This window comes from Caloenas nicobarica, chromosome 8 (genome assembly GCF_036013445.1).
Source record: "Caloenas nicobarica isolate bCalNic1 chromosome 8, bCalNic1.hap1, whole genome shotgun sequence".
NCBI lineage: Eukaryota > Metazoa > Chordata > Aves > Columbiformes > Columbidae > Caloenas > Caloenas nicobarica.
The window spans coordinates 28154252-28178317 of record NC_088252.1 but is presented as its reverse complement, the minus strand read 5'-3'; the positions used below and the strand labels follow the sequence as shown (position 1 = coordinate 28178317).

General features: G+C 43.9%; 1 protein-coding gene across 2 annotated transcripts in view; it reads left to right on the top strand.

Annotated features, from left to right (window-relative positions):
• The window catches only part of LEKR1 (leucine, glutamate and lysine rich 1), a 49295-nt gene extending 31320 nt beyond the window's left edge, over positions 1-17975 (top strand). The window contains exons 6-13 of one of the 2 annotated variants that reach the window (XM_065640251.1): positions 4974-5055; positions 6412-6489; positions 6771-6974; positions 8362-8455; positions 11910-12062; positions 13177-13476; positions 15585-15846; positions 17910-17975. In XM_065640251.1, the coding sequence (XP_065496323.1) occupies positions 4974-5055; positions 6412-6489; positions 6771-6974; positions 8362-8455; positions 11910-12062; positions 13177-13476; positions 15585-15846; positions 17910-17944 (1208 nt within the window). In that variant the 3' untranslated portion in view covers positions 17945-17975. Of the gene's footprint in view, positions 1-4973; positions 5056-6411; positions 6490-6770; positions 6975-8361; positions 8456-11909; positions 12063-13176; positions 13477-15584; positions 16236-17909 lie in introns of those variants that run through there. The other variant, XM_065640250.1, reaches the window with a different exon arrangement.
• Positions 17976-24066: the final 6091 nt, after the last annotated feature.

Here is a 24066-nt window from a genome sequence, read left to right as displayed (position 1 = left end):
TAGAGAACATAGTACCTTAAATATAATAAATAAATAGTTCTGTTCTTCGCATGTAGGGACTTTGAGTATCTCGTTTGCTTCTTTGGTCTCCTTAGAAACATACAGTGAGGCAAGTTATTCCTAGTCTGACACACTAATTTTTCATGTATGTCTTTAATATCTCTCACAGCTTCTCTAGTATGCTTCTTAAATAAATATACTTAAAAGTATCTATGTTAAGTGTACATCTGAATTTGGTCTAACATTAACAGAACCATAGAACAGTTTGGGTTGCAGGGCCCTTCCCAGCTCCCCCAGTGCCCCCCCCACCATGAGCAGGGACATCTGCACCAGCTCAGGTTGCTCAGAGCCCCGTCCAAGCTTAATATTCGAAGAAAAATTAAATATTTTTACATCTTTTGACCGTGTCCTGGTGAGAGCCGGGCTGAGCCTTGGGAAAAGCTGGTTTAGCAGAGGGCGGTGCAGCATGGGCAGAACCTGCCCGGGGGCTGGGGAGTCTCCAGCCGGGGAGATCTGCAAGGCTCAGCTGGATAAAACCACAGATAAGCCCAGCCTGGTTCTGTTCACAGTCCTGCTATGGGCAGGAGGTTGAACCACGCAGCCCCAGCCATCTACTCTGCGCACCAGGCTGAATCATGTGCAGTCCCCAGGCGGGTAGCAAGAAATGGGCTGTAGGTCTGAAGCTGGAAGCAGATCAACTTTGTAGACGTGCATTTATTGTCAGGTAGGCGCAGTCATTTTAAACCAGAGCACTGACCTAAACGGAGCTGAGCTGGTGAATTTGTGTCCTGGGCTGGTGCTGGTGAAGCAAACGGGTCCCAAGTGCTGGCTGGCTCTGCGTGTCTGCAGGAGCTATGGAGATGTGCACGTTAACCTCTCTAGAAAGTCTTAACTACCAACAAATAATCTTCCTTTTCTTACATGTGTATAAAACACGGAGCTTTTATTTAGATGAGACCAAAATTTTCAGAAAGCATCTTGGATTTTTTTTTTTTTTTGGTAGGTTTTGCAGGAAAAGTACAAAATGACATGGTTCTGTCACATGTGCTTCTGAACTGATATCACCGGGAATCTGTTATGAATTAGCTGCAAAACTGATGGCTTCCAGAGTGGCTGCCTACCCAATGGGAATGTAGTTAGCAGTGGTTTTTTTTTTTTACTGAAACTCTACCAGTTTTGCTATTTACCGAGCTGGAACTGGAGCCTTTGTTCAGCACCATGAGAGGATGCAAACTGGGTGGCTGAATTCCTGAAACCCATTTCTGGGCAGACTTGGCGCTTGGTGTTTTGCAGATACCACAGGCTGCATCTACGGGAATTTGCCCAAAAAGAAACAGTCACCCACTTCGGTTCTTTTTCTTTGGTTCTTCTTGTCTTCTCTTTGTGCGTGCTCTGAGCTGTGTCCCCTTGGTCTGTGTCCTCATCAGAACAGTCTCGCTCGGTGGCGAACGCGGTCCTGCTCCAGCGCCGAGGTGCAGAGGGTCGGTCTCTGCCCCCACCGCCGTTTGTCCCTGTTTGAGGGCCGCGCTGGTCGCGTGTGCTGCCTGAAAGGTGAATTTTGACTGTGTATGACTACGGGAAAATACTTTGTGAATCACAAAGATAAGTAAAATTAAACTTGAACAACATTGAGAGAGCTTTGGACTGAAGAGTCTTTAAAATGTGGTGCTTAAAGCTTTAAAATGAGTGTCAGTGTTCCAAAGCGTGAGTGCTTTTTGTTGATTTTTCATATTTTGCAACAAGCTTTTTTTTCATTGCCGGAGAACATTTTTATGTAAGCATTTGAATATGCTTTTCTTTATTCGGCATGTTCTTAGCATAAGTTTCCATTTGTATTACCGTTCTCCTTGTTACTCTCCTCATTCGCACTATATTTTTCAAACTTGATTGAAACGCGTATTATTTAGTCTCTGTGGGTCTGATCCCTGGGACTTCTTGCCAAGCAGCTCCCGTTGACTTTGGGAACTTTCTCTAGAGAAGACTTGCAGAAACCAGCTGGATAATTGAACCCATCTACTCCCTCATGAGAAAGCTCTTGTCCGATGCTCAGCCAGTATGAAAACTTCTCCAAACAAATGGAGTAAAAGAAGAAACAGAGCTGAAAGAGACCACCCAAAGTATTAATACTAGAACCAAAATACACATTATGTCTCTCCTTTTCTTTTATTCCACACTTGTGTCCATACTCTCAAATCTAGGAAGAGGAAAAGAGACCACAGTTATTAAAAATTGCCAGAGGTCTTCTATAATAACATATGTATTTTTTTTTTTTAATTGCCGAAAAGGGATGGTTGTGTAAAGCTGCTCTGCGGCAGCCGTCCTCATGAGAAGAAAGACAAAGGGCTCTCCCTTCGGTGGTGTTATCTACTGCAATTTTGTCCTAATCTGTTCTAACAAAGCAGTCACGCTGCGGTAGAACTCCTCAATGTTAGATTGTTCCCACGTGTTCCCTCTGACATCTGCGTGGTGCGTGAAGCCAAAGTTTCCCCTCTTTCTGTAGGAACTCAGAGCCGTTTACTTCGTAAGGCAACGTCAGGATGAATGACAGGAAATCAAAGTTGAATTGTTTAGCTTTGGGAAAGCATACAGAACAATACACAACTGAAGAACGCCCAGTTAAACAAAGTAAAGTAAACGCCGGTGGCTGCAGGTGGTCTGATCTGTCCTCCGTGTGCTTGGCCGCGATGCCCCGTTCGGGGAGCAGCGACCGTCGCTGCTCGGTCCCGCGTTCTGTGGTTCTGCGCCTGCCGTGCGGGTTTTTGGTGCAGATAACAGAACGCAGATAACGCGGGGACTGCCCGGCTTTGATTGCGATGGCAGTTTGGCAGAGAAGTTTTTTTTAAACAGCTGAGAGGAACTTTTGGCAAGAACGCTGTCACACACAGAGCCTTTAAATAGGCGTGAGTTGTCAGTAATTTATCTCCATGGGTTCTGTTTGATGAGCGTGGATGCTCTTTCCCAGGGAACTGCGGGGAAACACGGTTGGTTTTCCAGGCATAAAACTGAAACGCTGTGAGGGCACTGAAAGTGATAAACCACCGCTTCCCAGGGTTTTTGACAGGCAGTTAAGCTACCCTCCCCATTTATTGTGGTCAGGCACAACCATCAAACTTTGGGCAGGGTTGCAAGTAGCTCTGCAGAGAAGCTTCTGACCACCTTCCATTGATTTGGGGAGCACAGTCACACCAAAGCACCTGTGGACTTGGTGTCACAGGAAGAATGGCAGGGACAAACAGGGATAAATGCAGGCTACTGGTTATTTAGTAAACATAATTCAGGTGTGCTCAGCATCCGTTGCACCAGAACAGGGGTGCAGCAGCGCGGGGCTGGGAAAGCCCCCTGATCCGAGCAGGGGAAGACAAAGTACCGCTCCATCTCTTTGTCCTTCTAGGAGCCAGGGCCAGCAGCCTTCAGTCCCTGCTGGTCCTTGTCATAGCCAGCTGAGAAGGGACACTGTGAGGAATACTGAGGAACTGCAGAATCTGAAATAAAATGATTTTATTTCAGGAAAATTCCTTTCTAATGCCTGCAAAGCCGCTAAGTGTTTAACTCACCCCACAGGAAAGCGTGCAGTCATCGCGGGGTAAGGAGGGATGGGGAGAGCAGATGAAAAAACGACGAACCATGTTTGAGCTGAAGAGTTTGCAGCGAAGTTGTGTGTGCTGCTAAATAGGGTTGGTGCCACTGAGCCCAGCGCTCGAGGAGAGGATCATGGAATCATAGAATGGTTTGGGTTGGAGGGACCTTCCCAGTGCCCCCCTGCCATGAGCAGGGACATCTGCACCGGCTCAGCTTGCTCAGAGCCCCGTCCAGCCTGGCCTGGGATGTCTCCAGGGATGTTGCAGCGAGGCTGCTCCAGAGCCCACTCTTTCCTCTTCTGTGCACTATCCCACTGTGCACTTTCCATTTCTGTGCACTACTGTCGAGGGAAAACACCCCTCGCCGCAAAGCTGGAGGGATCATCTCCCTCTGTGCTGAAGAGCATCAGTGTCTATGGGTTTCTGAGAGTTGTCTAAACACCGACGTACGATGCTCTCGGGTAGAACTGTATCTAATTGCTCCTTTTGATCCTTAAAGTTTCTGAAAGTCCGATGTAAATGGGAAGTATTCTCTACTGACTGAATACAGAGAGCAGTTAATTATTACTAGTAGGTAACAGTAAATATGGGTGAATTATTATCTATATTTATGGTGGCCTTCTCCTTTTAATGTATGCAGTTTCCAGAAAGTCAGCTGTGTGGGCGTGTGTTTGTAGTTTATCTTGTTCTGAAGTTTTGGGGACTGCTTCCTGCTCCAAAAAAGGTTTTTCGGAGTGGAAAAAAAAAATAAGCTAATTGTACAAGTGAAAAGAGGTGGGATATGTACTAGGAAAAAGGCAATGGCTGGTTGAAACTGATGGGCAATGTGTTCTGAAAGATCACATTGAGGTAGAGAGTAATACAAAATATATATTGCCATTAAGTCAGCGTCAATGTTTTATATGAAGCAGCATTAGCAGGTTATTTTCAGTCCACCTTCCTGCGTGCTTTTGCTCTCAGCATTGTGTACAAACCCTATGATTTAAAGCGTTTCATATTTACATTTAGTTGAATTTCATGTTTCCTGGTAGGATAAAAACCCCCAAACAAAGGAAAACCAGCTTCTTGCTGTAAAGCCGATGTCTGCGAGATATGAACAGAAACTGGGAACCTGTTCTGCGTCCCAGCCTTCTCAGTAGAAGTCATTTCATATTCTAAAGAAAATATAAATAGCAGGCTTATATGGATTGTAAGCAGTGAGAAATCAGTTCAAATATTGCAATTCATAAGCCCGTGTTTTTCACAGAGGGTCATTTGTTCAGAGGCAGCGCTGGGACTTACGGCATTGCCTGTTGGAGGTGGGAGCGAGGAGTTACGTGCAAATAAACCACAATACGTGTAAAAGTAAATTATTTCAGTATAACACAGCCGTGAAACGCATGTTTTCCTTTTCAGATTTAACAAATCAAGTCGAGACAACTGGGCTGAAGCTGCAGAAGGTGACGGCCGAGCTGGAGCACTACAGAAAGCTGTTGATGTAAGATCTGTGTGCCAGATGGTTTTGCCACTCCGCATAGAGCTGAACAGGCCACTGCTTGTCATGATGACTAGAGAGGGTCATGGCCAACAGAAAAAATATTTTCTCTTCCTATTTAAGGGTCTGTATTTCTACCCACCTGACTCCGTTGGTGGCAGCAGGGCTGTTTTCCCCAGCTGTGTTTGGTGAGGGTCAGGTCAGCTCGGTCCGACACTTCATTTAACACACAAGTGCAGGAGACATTTCGTGAAATCCACGTAACTTCTGGACTAAAAATCTATGTGGAAAGTCATATTTCACATTGTAGGTTTGAGATGGAGGGAAGGGTGCATTGAAACTCATGGGAAATGTTAGTATTTAATCAGCGACTGTGACTTAGTTGTTTTTTCCCCATGATAAATTTGCTGTGACTTTTCCCCCTGCACCAGTGTGTTATCGTAGTTTGTCATTTTACTGTGCCTATGGTTTTAAGTAAAGAGTATACAAAACCTAAATTGAGAGGGCAAAAAGAGGATGTCAGCAAAGACTTGTTGGAGCTGACTGAGAACACTCGCGTTCTCTGCATTTCTGTGCATAGAAAATCAGCCAGAAACTGCAGCAACCTTTAGAATGCACAAATGCAAAGAAACATCATTGCTTCAAGTACGAAGCTGAAGAGTCATGAACTAGTCCTGCCAATCTCCAGGCCAGCTATCATTGGTCTTTTTGTATGTTTTCCTGCGATTTAGACAAGGATTAATTCTTTAATGGTGTGTACTCTCTGGATTTGGTTCCTGTATTCGGAGGGTCTGATCATAACGAAGTTGCAAATATTTGGAATGCTTAGCAACAAAATATTTTAATGATAATACAAGTATTGAGTATGAAAAATTAAGTATGAGTATTTCGTGGACACAGTTAAATAAACAGAAAGGGTTTCCAAATGTAGTATTAAAATTTCAATGTAATATGGGTACAATTTAATAAAATAACATATTCTGTATCTATTTAAATGTAAATATGAAGCTTAACCATGGTTATTAACTGGTGAAATGATGACATAATGACAAGAAACTTGCAAAGTTTCCAGCCCTCTTACCTACTAAATTGTTATTTGTTCATTTTTATTCATATCTTACTTGAAACTTCCATCACTGTTGCAAGATCTCATTCCTTGTTCACAACATTGCGCTTGTTTTGATCCTAGGTTAGGCTGGCTAGAACTAGAACTAACAGAACTTTTTGCTGTCTGCCTTTATAACCAAAATAGAAAATGTGAGTTAGAGAATATGTCAAAAAACCTGGTGTTCGGGTTACTGCATGAGTAAAGGCTATCATTTCTTTGGACAAATACACAGTTTTTTCATGTTTTCTTAGGGTGAAATCAGCGGAACTTGATGTCTGTCAAAATGAACTGAAAAAAATGAAATATGAAAATGGAATTTCTGAGTCGAGGTAAATGCTTAAATTATATATCATAACATAACATACAGGTTTCTGAGCAGTGAGAGCAAAAAAATTATTTTATTATTTTAATGGAGACTTTACACAATTTTTTTTTTGGTTGTAGTTTCTAGTTTTGTGCTCATGTCACTAGATTTAACCTCATAAAGAATATATAGCTTTTTGTCTAATATTTTATTTTTCAGTTACAAATAATTTCTGTCCGTTTAGTATCTGCCTGTGAGTAAGAACATAGTAACTACAATCCTGACACTTTTTTATTTCATCCGTAGACTTACGAAAGAGCTCAAGGAAAAGGAGGAATCTCTTCTCATTTGCCAACAAGTCTGCAAACATTTACAGGAAGAGGTGGCGGAGAAAGAGAAGAAAGAAGAAGATCTGAAAAGGAGGACAGGCCGCTGGGAAAGCGAGCTGGAGGCGCTGAAAGCTTGTCTGAGGCAGACGGAGGAGGAGGTGGTGATGTTGAAACAAGAAAGGTAATCGGGTCGTCTCCTGGGACTGCAAAAAGAAAGGAGAAAAACTTCCTTACTTTGCAGTCCAGAACTTCAGCTCCAGCTTAATCAAAACACCCGTTTATTGTTGTTGTAGCTGCTATTCGTTACGTGAGGCTGGTAGGGCAAACGCCCTGGAGAGTTTAAATTCCTCTAACTTCGGTTATTAGCAATGTGCAAACCGTAACAATGCTAGAAATATGACGATATGCCAGGTTGTTGGATATGGTTTAGTATTTGGTGAAGTGTATGGGAAACTTCCCACCAGTCTCGTCGTATTTTGAAGCTTCTCAGGTATCAATGAAGCTGCTGTTTTCCCTGTAATTACTTTTCAGATGTGAAAAATAAAGCACTGAGCTTCTGAGGGTTGTCTTTCCTGGAATGGTGTCTAGTTTGAGTGCCGTTGTTTTAGATTTCTGCACTTACCAACATAAACCCACTTTTTATTTTTTTTTTAATTGCTTTGCATGTAATCTACATATCCAGTTTTACTCCTAACAACCACAGGCTTGTTTTTACCATTTAAAAGTGTCCTGCTAGCAAATTTTCAGTTACTGATAAATTAGCTTGTCTTTTATTGGCAAAGGAGAAAGTGCACTTCTCTACTTAAGACATGGCAATACATTATTGGTTTGCTTTGTGTGCAATGGAAAATATATTCAGAAAAGTGGCTTTAGGAGAGGACAGACATGTTCTGAAAGTGATGGACACCAAGAGGCATTAAGCTATTTTAATATTTAAAGGGTTTGGATATTCCCTGTACTTTAGTACCTGCATGAAAAGATATTACATGTTAATTTAAGAATGTTTCCCTTCTACTTAAACCCCAGATATGTGAATTGTTCCAGGTGGTACATTGCTAATAATCTAAGTTACAAGAATATAAGCTCTCCAGGGCTTTTGCTCTACAAGCCTCACATAACAAACAATAACTCTAACAATAGAAAGAACTCAATGGTTTTAATTCAAAACCTGTTACAACTTTTTAATTTAATGATAGTAATATCCTGAGTTCATTGAATACAATTTCTGTTTTGAATATTATAATGGTTTTTCAGTGTTCTTCAAAATTTGACTTGAGAAATATTAAAAATAATTGAGGTTTAAATACGCGTGTGTGGCAGAAAGATCAAGTGTAGTTTTTTCTTTAACACACAAAATTGGTAAAGCACGTGGTGGCGTTATGCAAATGCTGAACAGTGATTTCTGCTGTGCCCCTGGGTGCCAGGCAGGATTGCTGGGCTCAGTGCACAGAATACTAAACAAAGAGGAAAAGACGAGCTTTTGCCACAAAGGACTTAATTGCAAGAAAATGGCATACCCCCAATCTGGGCAGAGCACACATTTACATACGAGTTTTTGTGGTTTCTAGGGAGTTAATGCTGATTTCTCATCAGAACAGAACAGAGCAGCTGCAGGAAACATTAAGACAGAAGATGCGGAATGAAGATAACTGGAGGGAGAAGGTAATGCTGGAGGTGCAGTTGGCACCCTTTCCATTTCTTCTGTATTTCTTTTTTTTCAGTTGTAGTCAGCTGCCAGGAATGAGTACAGCAAGCCAGATACCCAACTCCTCAAGCGCGAACACGTCGATAATCTTTGTGCACTAGGTTGTGATGGGTGATTTCTCTACATGGGTTGGAATTGAACGCAGCAGGTATTTAGTAGGAGTGTTCCCAGACTTGGCAGATGTTCAGGTGTGATCCAGACTTCCCAGGTTTCGGGGTATTTGTGAAGTGCCCGTGTCAGGAGTGCAGTCCCCTGAGTGCCAGGAGGTGAACAAACAGCGCCCACCCCGTTCTGCGCGCAACGGCGTGGGTTATACACCCTGTATACCATAGTTCTGCATGGTGAAGCACATCAGTACCTGGATTTGTTTCCTGATATACGTGGCAGAGAAGCGTAGGAAAGCAGATATTTAATACTGAAGTAGTTTCCCAGTAAAAACAAGGTTACGCGTTGTTGGCAAGGTGGAGGGAACGCGGAGCCTTCCTGCTTGCAGGTTAGCTGAACTGAAACCAAAGATTGGGGTCTGTAAAACTAATCTATAAAATAAATAATAAGCAGATGAGCAAAAATATCCTTTCCTTAGAAGATGGGTATTTGCAAGCCAAAGCAGAGCTAAATACACAAGCTGTTGTAGCGTAGCGGTCCTGGAGTGACCAGGAGTTGTCAAATAGTGAAAGGCAGCGGAGTCGTTAGCCGTAGAGCTGACGAGGAAGGCGAGAGGTGTGTGGATGCCCTGCCGGGTACCTCCAGCAGCTCTGGGTGCAGGGTACAAGCGACAGGACGAGAGGAAATGGCCTCAGGTTGCGCCAGGGGAGGTTGAGGTTGCATCTGGGGAACAATTTCTTCCCCAAAGGGCTGTGGGGCATTGGAACAGGCTGCCCAGGGCAGTGCTGGAGTCACCATCCCTGGAGGGGTTGGACAGACGGACATGAGGTTCTCAGGACGTGGGGTAATGCCAGGGGTGGGGTAATGGTTGGACTCGGTGAGCTTGAGGGGCTCTTCCAACCAAACTGATTCTATGACACGTGCTGGTGCCATCCCTGTGGCCGTTGTGTCACTCATGGCAGTTAACCAACTTTCCCCCCGCCAGCTGCATCATTAACGGGCATTATCACATTCTACAACGTCCGGTTGGAACTTGTTCGTTGTCTTTTAGCGCGTACTTGCAATGTCTCGGTTCTCGGGTTTTGACCTTTGGAACAACACTTGGGTTTGAGGTCTTCTATGGAAAAATATTTCCAGCCGATTTAAGAACCAAAAGTGCATGCCCACTGGATGTGCTAATTGGGTAGGTTCCTGTGCTAATTGCCCAGCTGGTTGGAGCGAGGCGATGCTCCAGCTCCTGGTTTTTACTGGGCTCGGCCCTTGCTGCGGAACAGCGGCTCAGGAACCAGGACCTTGGGCTGGGCTCTGCAGGACAGAGCCCTTTTTCTGGGAGTTTTGGCTCGAGCTGTGATGTTCTGAGCTGGAGGCTCTAACTGGGACTGGAGAGTCCACCACCGGTCTCGTCCAGTGGGATTTAGAAACCTCTTTACCATAAACAACTGTGAGCGTGTAAACTTAGTTTTAATCCGCAACTTTTTTGCATGAGTGCCAAAAAAAACCCCAAACCAAATAGAAGAAATAAAATTTAAAAAAAAAATCTGCGAAGGAAAAATTAAAAATAGTGTTGAACAATAACTGTGACTTTTCTGATTTTAGCCTTACATAACTGGTGACTAAAATTACTGTCTCTTTCTTTTTCAGTACATGCTAAGTGTCTGAAAGCTTTATTTAGTCTCTGGAAAATTTTTGGACTACTAGCAATTAAGCTCAGTTACATTTCTTTTAAAACTTCTTAACCTCTCTGTCGCAGGATATAATTTTAGAATGAGGTCACGCTGTCTGCATAATCACAGTGTGTTGTTCAACCTGACATTAAAACAAGATAAAGACCCTACTAGGAGGAGAGAGCAATTGCAGCTGTGGCATCGCAGCCATTAAAATGCAGTTAACAGCAAGTGCTCGAAAAACATTCACATCAGGCAAAGGGATCAGAAAAGTGACAAAGTGACAAAGTTCTCGTCTTCTTGGGTCAGCATGCCATGGCATAAGTATAACGTGTTCCAGTTTCCTAGTTAACATACAGAGAAACCTTAAATCGTTGTCATGGAATTGAAAAAAAAAAAAAGCTTTCACCAAAGATTTTAAGATTAATGTAAACATTTGTTTTATGATTTCTTTAAAATATTAATTAATGAGGCGCATGTAAGTGGTTTTAAAGCAATTAGCAGCCACTGTACTTTCTTTGAAGATAAACTGCAATTTTATTTCCTCTTCTGCTCATCAGCTTTATCAGCATCAAGCGTTAAATGTGAAAAAATGTTCCTATACTCTTCAGAATGAGCTCAGTTTTCTATACTGCCTTTATTTTTTTAGTCTTTGTTATCAAGTAACATCCAACATATGATCTGCTTCTATAATAATATGTAGAGTTAATAAATTTGTTTTCTACAATTAGAATCCTAACTCTTCTATCCAATAATGGGGAAGACATTTCAATAATAATAATGATAATAATAATAATAATAGTCTACTCTGAGAATCTTACAAATATGCCAGTTTCAAGGTAAACCAGAGCGAGAAATTTGTGCCTATTCCATGCCCAGAATTGGGTATATTTTGATTTTAAAAATAATGAAAATATTTCCAGTTTCTCTTTTCCCCATAAAGAGTTAGGGAGATTTGTTATACTTTTGCTCATAATTAGTGTGTGAATTAGATAATTGTAATTAAGCTCATTCTGGGCTTTTCTGCTTTTAATAATTTTAAGTAATTCGCCTAGTGTTGTGCATGTTTAATGTACCTTTCATATTCTTTCAGCACGCTACAATTAAGTCCATTAGAATTCAGCCTGCAGAAACATACTATTAACATACTGGTTGTGGAAAAACAGGTTTCAAAATGCAGCCTCCAGGATTTCCTCCACAATCCAGGCTTTTATTTGCGGGAAACGATGGCTGAATTTTCAAATTCATATGATAAATTGCTATTCTCTCACAAGGCTGAGTGGCAGAGCATGAATAACAAATTATCTTATAAGAAAGAGTTAAACATCTTTATATTTTAATAATGAGTTTATGGCATATTAGAGTTTCACGTCTGGAGCAGATGCTTCCAGCAAAATAATCCTCTGTTTTAAGAACCAGCTGAGTGTTTTGTAATGTAGTGTTTTCGTAGTGATTTAGCATGAAGTTCAACTGCCTAAATTTAGGCTCGTGAGACTCTCCCGGGGCTGCCGTGTGTCTGACCCCGATGTGCCCAAAACCTCCGTCTGCCACATTTCACATCCCTTCATTTACGGTGGCGTGGAATGCAAAAAATATTTGAAGATGAGTTGTTCCGTATCCTTAACAAACTCTTGTTCCCTAGATGGAGATGGATCTGGCAAAAGGTGAAGCACGACACAAAGAGGCGATTCTTAAAGTCAAGGAGGAAGCCAGAGTGGAACTGGACATCGAGAGACAAAAACAGCAGGAATTAATCGCAAAATATCAGCGTGATCACGAAGAGCTCCAGAAGAAGGTGTGTAACGCTCAAAAAAAAAAAGGCTTTGTGCCAGTAGATAATGTAAACTTCTAAGAAATAGTAAGGGAAGGAGTAGAACCTTCTTTATGTGTAGTCCTATACCTACATGATACAATATTTTTTCCCAGTCTTAGTATATGGCATATGTTTGGGTTTTTTTCCTTTTTTCTTTCTTCTTTTTTTTTCCTTTTTTCTTTCTTCTTTTTTTTTTTTCATTTTTTCTTTCTTCTTCTTTTTTTCCTTTTTTCTTTCTTCTTTTTTTTTTCCCCTTTTTTCTTTTTTTTTATGGAACAAGCCAAAAAGTAACTATTCTACTTGAAGTTAAATGGTGCGGAAGTTCCTCCTTTTCTCACATTTTTCTTTACCTGCAGTTCATTTATGTCCATACGCTGTAGTTGTTAATTATTTTTAAACTGACATCATCGTATTTTAGAAGCCTCGGACTGTTTCAGACTACAAGAAGTTATCACAAAACCACCCATACTGGTTTTTTCCTTCCCAAATGAATTCAGCACCGATGGGCGAAGGTCCTGCGGCCAGCGAACCGCTCCCCTTGTCCGTACTGGTGGTTGCACCACGCTTCCCAGCTACCCAGACCTACAGTTTTGGAAGTTTTATACAGAAATTGAAAGTTTCACCTTAGCTTTCAAAAGATTTGGCACGTTTCTTGAGAATTCTGGAAAAAAATCAAATAAATTTGATGAAATTATATTTAAAATTTGTTACATGACAGAGTGTTTTAAAGAGCTGATGATAACAGTTTGGCTTAGTTCACTTTACAAATATTTGACTATGATCTTAAACCCCTGAAGAAATACTGGCTTGTGGTACAGCGGTTAAGTTTTCCCATTTTTACTTCTATTTCTCTGTTTGATCGTGGACACACTAATTAATCTCTCTGTTCTGAGTGAGTTTTGATTAATTTACAGCTCTCTGATATGCTTTGAGGGTATTATGTAAATTCAAAGCATTTTTTTTTGTCTCTGAGGACATGTATGTTTGCATTTGTATTTTTTTTCCTGAAGTCAACATTTGTCTGATACTTAATTCTACATATCTGGAGGTATCCACTGAATGTAGACTAATGCCATTTTTGTCTCATCTTGTGCAGATCCCAGGTTTAATATCCAGTGCCACTAATAGCTTAAGGATGGAGACCGAAATTCTTGAAAAGAAGCTACAAGATGCCCAGATCAAACTTGCAGAGAAAGATGAAGATAAGGAGAAAGAAATTCAGAGCCTTAAAAGACTAATTACTGAACTGGAATTTCAGCTAACAGTGGAAAAGAACAATAATGAGTCATTTCTGGATAATATGAGGAAAGAAATTAAACACAAGTCAGATGAACTGGAAAAATTAACCCAGGAGAGGACACAGCTGATTCACAGTTTGAGTCAAGTCCAAGAGGAGGTAGGAGCACGACCCAGGAAATGCTTTGCTATTTTTACTGAGGGACACGTGATTGCTAAAATCATTCAAAGCATCTGTATTTCAGCCCCTGGGATGTGCTGGTTTAAAAACCATTGAAATGAAAATATTTAGAAAACAAGTCCATCGTAATTTCATAAATACAATATATCACAAAATAGGTGCAATTTCTGATTCACCAAGCACTTAAACTGGTGTTTTATTTTAAAAATAGATATATTTTTTTCAGGTCCTGCAAGACAATTATTTCTTAGTCTGCAGCCTCATGTCATGCTATATAAACATGAGTAAACAGTAAAGCATTCTTCATGTTTTAAAAGTAGAAAACGTGGATATTTCTCATTCTTTGAAGTAGACAGCAACAACCCTCCCAGTAATCTTACTTATTTGGGAAATCATTTGTAAGAACAAACTTCATCCTGTCAATAGGAACGAGATCTGGATGGCGTCTGGGGCAGAAATTGCGTCTTTTAATGTGAGAATACGCGTGTGTATCCTAATGAGGCTGCATCCCACCTCCCGTCAGTAAAGCCATTTTCTGTAACACACGAATGCGTAAAAATTAATCAAATGTGAAGGGAAGTTTGGCTGATGGGTATTCTCACCGCAAGCATGTGCTGGATGTTTGGGCTACAACGGGAAGGGAGGGGAGAATTGTGAAAACAGTGAAGTCAGGCACTGCAGATAAGATTAGACGGGCATGTCCGAAGTAATTAAGCAGCAGAAAAAAAGTTGGTAAACAGTGAAAATGAAACTCTTCAAAATGAATTAGGGCTCGGGTCGATATTTATTTCTTCCTTGAAAAAGGTTCAGAAACCCTGTGTTAGTGAAATGAGAATAATGTTGGCCGTTGGAAGGACGTGTCCTCTCCATGTACCGGTCAGGAGCTCCCACAGGGTCAGGAACAAGCGGTTCCTCCTCTGAAATAAATGTATTAAGAAATGGGGAATTAAGAATGGTTTAGAATTGAAACTGGTTTTAAGACAAACTTCACTGCAGGATGCTGCCTCAGATTTGCAGGTGGCACTTGCCAAATCATCTCATGGACTACCAGTGACCATCGGAGTGCAGGGACAGTAACATCTAACTTTCTCTCGTTAAATTGTCTACAGAGTTAGGTATTTGTAGAAGAAGTTATTTTGGATATTTACGTCTCTCCCACTTCTGCATGTCGTTCTGTTCCTTCTCCAGCAGCTCCTTGCTTGTGCTTGGTGCAGAGCTCAGGCAGCCTGAGCACAATTTCTGTATTTCTACAACCACCACAGATGCTTTGGCCAAAGTAAAACTGTAAAATCTAAAAAAAATTGGTCAACAAAGGACTTCTGGTTTCTCCATCGTTTTTCAAGTTTTGATGGGACACATGCAAAAATTTAATGGTTTTAGTAACCTCTTGCCTAAAAAAAACCAAAAAAAATGGGTATTTTTTCTGCTTGTATTAGTACTTTTCAGTAGTTCTGACTCTTGGGACTCAATTTGGTGATGTTGTCACTTATGTTTTATTTACTTTTTGTTTCAGCTGGCAACCAGCAAAACTAGCATTGCAAATAAGTCCCACATAAAATAGACCGACCTGGGGACCTGTGTTGTACGGGAACAGTTTCCATTGTCTGTTCAAGGCCTGGTACCAGTTGCTTCCCATTTAGGTACCAGTAATCAGTGCAATGTTTGGGAGAACCACTAGACTGAAAATCATTTATCCGAATTTTTTGGGACATAATAGAATGGCATGGTAAAAAAAAAAAAATAAATCAGTGTACAATTATTTAAACTACAGAGGACTTCTTGAACGTCTTATCATGAAGAAGTGGCACAGCAACACTCAACCTCTGTCGCTTTTTCCTTTCCGAGAGCGATGTTTCCTCGGGGTAGGAGAGTGGGCAGCAGATCAGCAATCGCTTCTGAGAACCTCCCGCAGGTTTTCCACTGTCTCCCAGGGGAAGGGAGGGTGTGTAAATGCTGCTGAGTGACTTTCGGAGGAACCCGAACGCGGGGAAGCGCCGAAGGGTTGGTCTGCCTTAACCCCCGGCAGGTCCGCAGCCACGCTCCTTGCCTCGTGGCGTTTTCTAAGCCGTGTTTGTTTCTGTTTGCAGAACACTCTTCTCCAGGAAACAGTGCGCAGAGAGTGCGAGGAACGCTATGAGCTGACTGCAGCTTTGACTCAAGCCAGGGAGCAAGTTCTGGAACTAAAAAAGCTCAGTGGAAACTTCCCGTTATCGCCGCGTTCCCTGACTCGGGGCAGCGTAACCTCCTCTGCTTACGGGCAGCAAAGCCGCGGCAGCCCCGGCGCTGGGAAGGAAATGGATCTCTCCGGACGGTTTGGGATGTCGAGAGCTGCCAAGGCCCCCACCTCGGGTAAGCGAGACAGCGGCGGCGCGGGGGGGTTGCCGGCCCCGACCCCTCCGCGTCCCCCCAGGGGCAGGACGGCCTCGCTGACCGAGCCCAGGAGCAGCATCGCCGCCGCTGTTAGAAGGCAACTGAGTCAGCTCTGACAGCTCCAAACGCGCGCACAGCGCAGGGGAAACCATTTCGGTGCGTCAAACCACCATTTACTTGTGCACCCCGGGGGTCAGACCTTGGCCGATGCAATGCATGCGTTTCTACAACTTAAGTTATTTTTTTAATGTATTTTGAATGCAATAATGCTGCTTTGTCCATTACATATCAGTGTAATTACATGCTATCTACATTTAAAGGTGAGAAAAGTAAAAAAGAAAATCTGTTGTCTCTCCAAGAGGAGTGCATCTTCAATAGTGTAATTAAAATAAATGCAAAGTTCAAATACTGCTTTCTCTAAGCGCTTTGTTGGAACTTTCCCATATTGTGTGTCCTCTCTTGTGACTTAATTGCTCGTTTCTGGTGTAAAAAGTGTGATACATTTGGTTAGAGTGATGCTTTTGCCATTATTTAATTTAGTGTTATATTTGCAAATACTGATGCTTAGGTGGGCTGGTTGTGGAGTACACGCCAGGCAGCATGAACACATGGCGCTCCGAGCGGCCGTCGCAGGGACGTGGCTCCCTCTGTGTGCAAGTCTCCAAGCTGTGCTAATTAACAAGGAATTGAAGACTTAATACATTCTATCCAAAAGAGGGTTGCCTCTTGAATTTCCTCAGAAAAGCGTCTTTATCTTAAGCATAATTTTGAGCTTCCAAGTTCACGCACCGGAGTTCTCCAAAATTGTTACACAGGAGGTTCAATATTGTTGTTTTACTGCTTGATATGTGGAACCGTGGGTTGTTTGGGAGCGTGAAGAAAAGCCTTGGTGGTGGTTGTTACGTGCAGGAGCAGCTGCTCTTCCAACAAGGTGCTTTCTCAACGTGGAGCACAGGCTGGGCAAAGGGAGCCAGCCATGGGCAGCACAGACACCGTCTGTTTAGCTCCTGTGTCACCAGGAACTGAAGGGTTTTGGTCAGAGAAGCCCAAACAGGAGCACTTTGGTGATAGTAACAGGTTCTGGTGACAACCTGGTGGTCATCAGACAAGGAGAGGTGATGAAACAGCTCTTCACAGGACGCCTGTAAACCCAAGTTATAATCACACAGGGAACACTGACCTTCTGGTTATTTCTGAGTGCCGAGATAGTCCTGTCTGTGACAAAGGGACGGCAGCGGCCCGTGTCTTCAATGCTGGAGGAAATTAGAAAAGCTTTGTGGAATTCAATAGCTTAACAGGGAATTAATATTATTCAGTAAAATCAGTGGAAGAAACGACCATTGTAGATTTGGCCTCTGGAGAGAGATTTGAAAATACTTTGTATTCAGCTTCGGCGAGCCTTAACTGATTGCAGCGGTAGCGGAGTTTAGCCAAAATCTCCCAAATCCTCTGTTCACAGGTTCCAAAAGCACGAAAAATATCAGTATTTTGTATAAGTTATTCTGGTAGCTGCTGCTGCATAGAGACACCGTAGGGACGCTGCGGTTGTGTGGCAGGTCGAGGTACCTGGAAACAGTGGGAAGTGTCTGTAGGAGCTACCGAATTTGCTCAGGTACTCGTATTTTTCTTAAAGACGTTGAAAATTGGAGATGTCAAAGGTATGAAAGCAATTCCACTGAAACGCAAGGCTCAGGAAATTAATTGTTCAATAATTCCACAGATGCAGCAAGGAAGGGATGGGCATGGCCAGCTGGTTCTCTTCTCTGGTTGGTGGTGATGCTGATTTTCTTTATTTTGTTTAGGAAAGGTCCTGACTTCTTCGAGCTTGAAAGCTGTTATTCCACCGTCCACCCGCAGCCTTCCTGTGCCGACGTAGTAGGTTTTCATTGAGGCAGTTCTTAAAACGATGAGTTCCAGAGTTCTATTATGTAGATTTTCATAAAATTTTAGAGGAACTTCAGTTGAATTGTACAGTCTGATGAGACTTTTAAAATTATGTCAATCCAGTAAATGCCGTTGCATCATTTTACGTCCCCATATAGGAGTGGAGCAGGCGTCGGGGCGAACCCTGCGGTAGCTGCTGTCGTGATTTGGAGTTTAATCCTGGAATGTTTGTGTCGAAGAAGAGGAGCGATGTTCACCTGCGGACTGTTCTGCCCACAGTAACGTCTGTGTAAACCAAAACCAGATGTGGGCAGCAGCCCGTCCCCTCTGATTCTTCCTTTTGGTAACAGAAGATATCCCCAATTCCATGTTATATCCCTTGGGCTGTGCAAATAGGTCCGCTATAAAATCCAGGCTCTCGTCCACCGCTTTGGTGTTTATGTCCCATAGCAGCTGCAGGAGTAAAGAACAACTGTGTGGTCATAAATTGTAAAAAAAAGGGATTGCAAGTAAAACAAACAGAGCAGTCACAGGAATAATGTTTGTGGCACGAGGGCGCATGTAAATAATGCATCCAAACCAAGTCAAGAACAAATATTTCCATTATTCCCCCTCCCTCACAGACACCCAGAAGTCCTACTGCTAAGTAATAAGCAAAATACGTAAATGTCAGGACAACTCTTTTTTTTTTTTCAGCTTTTAAAACCAAATTATTTTCACATAGTGGGGGCAAGTTCAGGGATTGTTGCCTGATCAAGACCAGCAGCTCGTACAGGCCCAAATCTTTCCATAAAGCGTTAATCCCGGCAGCCAGTTTGCAGACTGGGGGATCCAACGCACTAACATACCCTGTTAGTACCAGATTTACCCACATTTTCATCTGGTTGGAATTCTTGCTTGCCATCGGCATCAAAGCACTTGCCGTATGTGCCATAGATAGAAGTGCTTGCCATATGTATCCGACTTCTGTTCCTAATAGGGTATTACAAAATCAAGCAGTGAAAGATCTCATCTATTAAAAATAATAAATAGATTTTTAAGCGAGTTGGTGTGTGTGAGCCGGGAGCCCCAGCCTGGCCTTTGCACGTGGAGTTTTTCCAAGAAGGAAGAAATTAGAACTCAGAGAAAAACATCTTTGTATCGTAGCAGCATTAAAAGTGCATGAAAATAGAAACTGGAGCCAGACATGTATGACCCATACATCATTAAAATGTCTTAATCAGAAAAAAAGATAGACTGTCTTGATTTTCATTTGAAGAAACAGTGCTGTGAGATATTCCTTGCTTAAAATTCTCAATTTGGCTCCCAGCTTTTTCTAACCGGTTTCCACTGAAGCCTGCGGGATGCTGCAGGAGCGCTGGGCACTTAATACAAAAGAACAGAAAAATGAAATTGGGGAAATTCCCCTTCTCAGACAAAGCCCACGCATCTTTGGGTTTCGTTATTTAAAATGGGGACGACTTTACCTAATGAAGATGTTCTGTTCAATTTAATCTGTTATAGGTGGTTAAGTGTATTTTACCGAAGAAAGAATAAACTCCATATGCAACTGCAGTGGTGTGAAGGAATATAACCAAATATGCTTAGCGCTGGTGTGGGGTTTTTTTTTCATCCTCGGAGCACAGCACAAAATTAATTTTGGTAGGATAATAAAAAGGATACTGCACAAGATTAATGTTGAAGAGATTTCTAACACCGGAAATATAATTTGTGTGATGGAAAATACGAGCATCTGGCATTGCGCTGTGAACCGTTCCCAGATAACGAACAGAAAATGCTTCCAGGCAAGCGGGGCCGGTCCCCCGGGATTATTTTCGCTCGTGTCTCTGGGGATACCCTCGATCTCCTGAAACACCTGCCCGACAGCCCTGCGACAGCCCTGCGCTCCTCGCGGTTTCCGTAAGGTGAGCGGCGGCTCCGGGTCCGTGCAGGAGGTGATTCTGTTCCCAGCAAACCAAGGGATGCGCAGCGACCAAAGTCCCGCCGGCCGTTCCAGCTCCGTGCGCCCCGTTGCACTCGCGCCGGGCGGGAAAACGAACGATTTTCTTGGTTGGGAAAAGCGTTTGTGACCCCGAGGTTACGTGGGTAGCGTCGGTCACATCAGCCCGTCACACCCTGCTTTGCCGCAGTTCGATCGGACGGTCCTCCATGGTGTGCTTCCCATGCAAACAGCCACAGAAGAATAGTTAGAACTTGTGAAAAATTCTGCTTTTAAAAATAGTTAAGACAAAAAAATGGCTACAACACATATTACACCTTATCCCCATCCCTTTTGCAGGGGGTGGAACTAGGTGATGTGAATGGATGAATTCACTTTGCTATAAGTTACCTGATTAATTTCTACAGAAGGAATCCAAGTAATTATCAAAAATGGAATAACTGGTCGTTTTTAGTTCAAATATTTTATGGCCTGCTGCATTTTCAAAGAAGAATTTTTAGGGTGGGGTATTCTTCTAGACACATTTTAGAATCACAATCTTCAAACAAACCAACCCAAAAAGTCTTTCCAGGACTGCTTTAGTATCTTAGCAAATATTAAAGGAGAAGAATAGCTCAAACGGACAGTACATCGCTCCATATAAATATAATAAAACTGAAAGTGGAGCAGAACCGACTGGCAGACCAGGAAAACTGAGTCGTTTTCAGACACGTTTGCGCACACAGAGATATTCTCCGTTTCCATTTACCCTCTATTTGCTGTTACACACCCAACAAAATGGATGTGCTGATGCAGAAGCCGCTTCGGTTGCGAATCTTGTCTAATTGCCCCCGAAACCATCACTGTGCCGGGGCTGAGCGCTGCACCAGCCTCTTCAAGAATCAGATTTAGCTCTTGCCTTTGTTTTGCGAGTCGGAACCTCGCAGCCCAGAGGACGAAAGCGCTGTCCCGGGTCACACCGCGGGGCCCAGCGACCCCTCGCTCGCCTCTACCAGGCTGCGGGCGATGCCGGCTGCTCTGAAACCTGCCGAGATTTTGTATCTCCTCAAAATCAATCCATTTCTAAATGTCGGGAGCACGGAGCGAGGACATAGAGCCATTTTAGCCCATAAAACCTGGCTTTGCTGCTTCCCCAAACCCACAGACGTCGCGTTTGGGGAACCTTCTGTTTCCAAAGAAATTTTCAAGTTGACAGACTACCTTATTTTGCCGCTACTGAATGTTAAAATTATGTTAAATTATATTTTAATAAAACAAATTGTTATTAATAAATATATATTAAATTTATATTGGATTCCATTTGGAAAAAATACAGAATTCAAGTAGCGACTTAATGATGGTAAAACCAAAAGAAGCTGGAAGTCGAAACACACGGGATTGCGCTTCAACCAAAAAAAAAAAAAAAAAAAAAAAAGTTTGACTTTTAATTTTCTTATTTATGGAAATCCACAGCTCTCCCGGGGCAGGAAAACACGATGTGGTACAACTGGGTGTCCACCCCACCTTGTCCTTGTCCTTGTGGGTCGCACGCGGAGCGCTGGACGTGGCCGGGGCGGCAGGACGGGGGAGCCGGAGCTGCTGGAAACGCTTCAACGCGCCCGAATTCGCCGACGTCAGAGCGACGGGACGATTCGGTCCCGACCAGGCGCCGATCGCTGCGCACACCAAGAGAAGCAGCCGCGGCCGGTGGCGTGCGAAAGGCCTTTCATGATGCAAACCGCTTCTGGCCGAGGCGCAGCAGGAGGTAACGAAACAGCCAGGTCAGACTGCACCCCAGCAGATATTAATATCTTTTTAAGAGGCCCTTCGTGGTCTGGTTTGGAAGCAGTTTGCTCCAGGCGCAAACACAAACAGGCAGACAACCTGAGGTCTCTTTGTAGCCTCATAAAAGCAAAACCAAACCAAAACCGGGAACAGACGGGGCATTGGTACTGAGCTTTGCAGTTGCGGGTGCTTAGGCTGCAGTTTAAGCAGCATCCCGCATCCCGTGCCGGAAAGCGCCGGTGACACGAGGTGTGTGCTGAGAGCTGGGGGCTTCAAAGGGGACGTCCTTACTGACCAGCTCGGGCAGGACTCATCCTAAAACCCATTTACAGTGGAACCCGACGTCCCGACCCGGTCCTGGGTCGGTCTCAAGTGCCGCCTCAGAATCCTCTGCAAGGCTCAGCAGGGGAAATGAAATAAGTCACTCAGCAGGGGAAATAAATCACTCGCCAGGTCGTTCCCCGCCTCTTGGCTGTGCAAACGCCGTGAGCGGGTTCTGCCGCACCGGAGCAGAAGCGTCAGCTGGGGTGTCCGTGCTCCTCAGCTAACTTCTCTGCTTTACCCCGACCTTGGCACCAGCAGCTTCCTGACTTCGGGCGTCTTGCTCAGCAGCCATTTCTAATGTCAATGCAATTGCCATTAGTTAATTAGTTTATCTTCAGCAATGGATTTCAGGTGCAAACTATTACTTCTCAGCACCTGATTTTTAAAAGCCGGGTGTCTGTCCTGTACCTGCCACGTCTGTTGTGTGCACAGGCAGCGTGCGCTGGAACTCCATTCTGCTTTTTTTGCACGTGGAAACGGCTGAAATTTGTCCTTTTCCTTCACAAACTGGCCCAGGGCAGCGGCTCTCTCACAGCTGCACTCGCGGGGACCAGAGACAGCAGAGACCTGGGAACACGGTGGGTCCTTCTGCCGCCTCCCGCAGCCCTGGAGTTGCCTGTTCCTGGTGAATCTGGGAAATAATAAAGTCCTTTACGGAAAGGTAAGAAAAGTCGGAGTCATTGGGGTAGAACGTTGCTGGGAAAAGCCTGGAAATATAATCAAAGAAATTGCTCCTTGCACTTTTGATTCCGACTGCAGAAAGCAGGGACCTCAGAGGTTATTTTTATAAGTGAACAGAAATGTGCCCAGAGCCGCTTTGCCCCCTCAACAGTCGCTCGGGGGCAATAGTAGAAATATCTTGAGTGTGTAAAAGCTGCCGACTCTTTACAAAACACAACCAAACCTTGTTTTGACAGGGAATGTATGTATGTGGCACACGAGACACTGGTGCCAGATCTGCCTTCCTGGGCGGGAGAAAGAGGCTCGATTTGTATTTTTGACGCTCAGTGTTGTCCCCCCGGCTGTCACAGGGTCAGGAGGGAAATCCTGGCCGGAGGGACGGCAAAAATCAGCCAAAGGCTGGAAAAATTCAGGGTGGTCCACGACGGGAGCAAGGGGTTGACATTTAGCGAAGGCAAGTTTCGGTGCGATCCAGAGGAAAATGTCCTCAGGCGGTTGTGTCGGGCTCGGGGGGGCGGTGGAGCCCCCGTGCTCGGGTCATTCACAGCGGACGGGGAAAAAAATAACGTGGAAAATGCCGTGTGAGGAGCAGCCCTGCGCTGGCAGGAGCCGCTGCACCGCACGACTGCAGCGGTATTTTCCGTCTCCCCATTTCTGTGATGCGGAAAGCGATTTATTCCGGCGTGCCACCGCTTTAGTGCAGCGGGTAAGGGCCGGCTGGCGAGTACCTGCTCTGAACTCGGGTCCTCGCGGGAATCCGGGGGTCGCAGAGCTCAGAGGAGCCCCCGGAGCCGCCACGGGTCCTGCTTTGCTGGTGGGGCTGGTTTGAGGGTCACCATCCCGGTCAACGAACCCGCTTACAGGTCCCTGAGAAATAAAACAAGGAAAAGCATCAATAACACGCGGGTTGCCCTCTCTTTGTGTACGAGATCACTTTTTTCCCCCTGTCTGGGTCGGCTGAGAAACGCCGGGTTTCATCGCTCGTCAACTTGTATGGAAACCCCGCTCGGCATCATTTGCCCAGCTGTTTCCCGTCCGTGGGAAGCCTCGTGCCAGCCGTAGCCTTTGTTTGAAGTCACCAGGGCTCAAGAGGTCATTTTAATCACCGTAACGTTGTGAACAAAGAAACACATGTTTGTCTTGGGGAAAAAGTGCCCAAAAAGAAAAAAAAAAAAAAAAAAAAAAAAAGAAAAGGATCATCAGCAACAGCCAGAAAGTGTCCGGAAAGGAAAGGGAAAGGGGTCGCCTGTGGGAGATGATTTAGGGGGCTGCGGGTGTAACTGAGCAGCAATGTCGCCTCAGCGCTCTCAGGCAGCACCGGCTGCCAGCTTCGTTAGGTTTGCTGATGTCTTGTCTTGTTTTGTTTTTGCTTTTCGTGGATTCCCTCTAGAAACAGCAGCAGCACCTCCTGGGAGGGCAGGGGAAGCCGCTGCCGCGGCCGCGGCGCGACGAGGCGGGAGTTCATCTGCTAAAACTGCGCGCGGGGAGCGGTTTGATTTTTAATTCCTGTGCTATAAAGCGACAGGATAAAAAGTTGTTTCTGAAAACCAGGCTTTTCCGTTAATTAGTATTTAGAGGAGCTGTTTTCCTTTGGCTGTTTTAGGGCA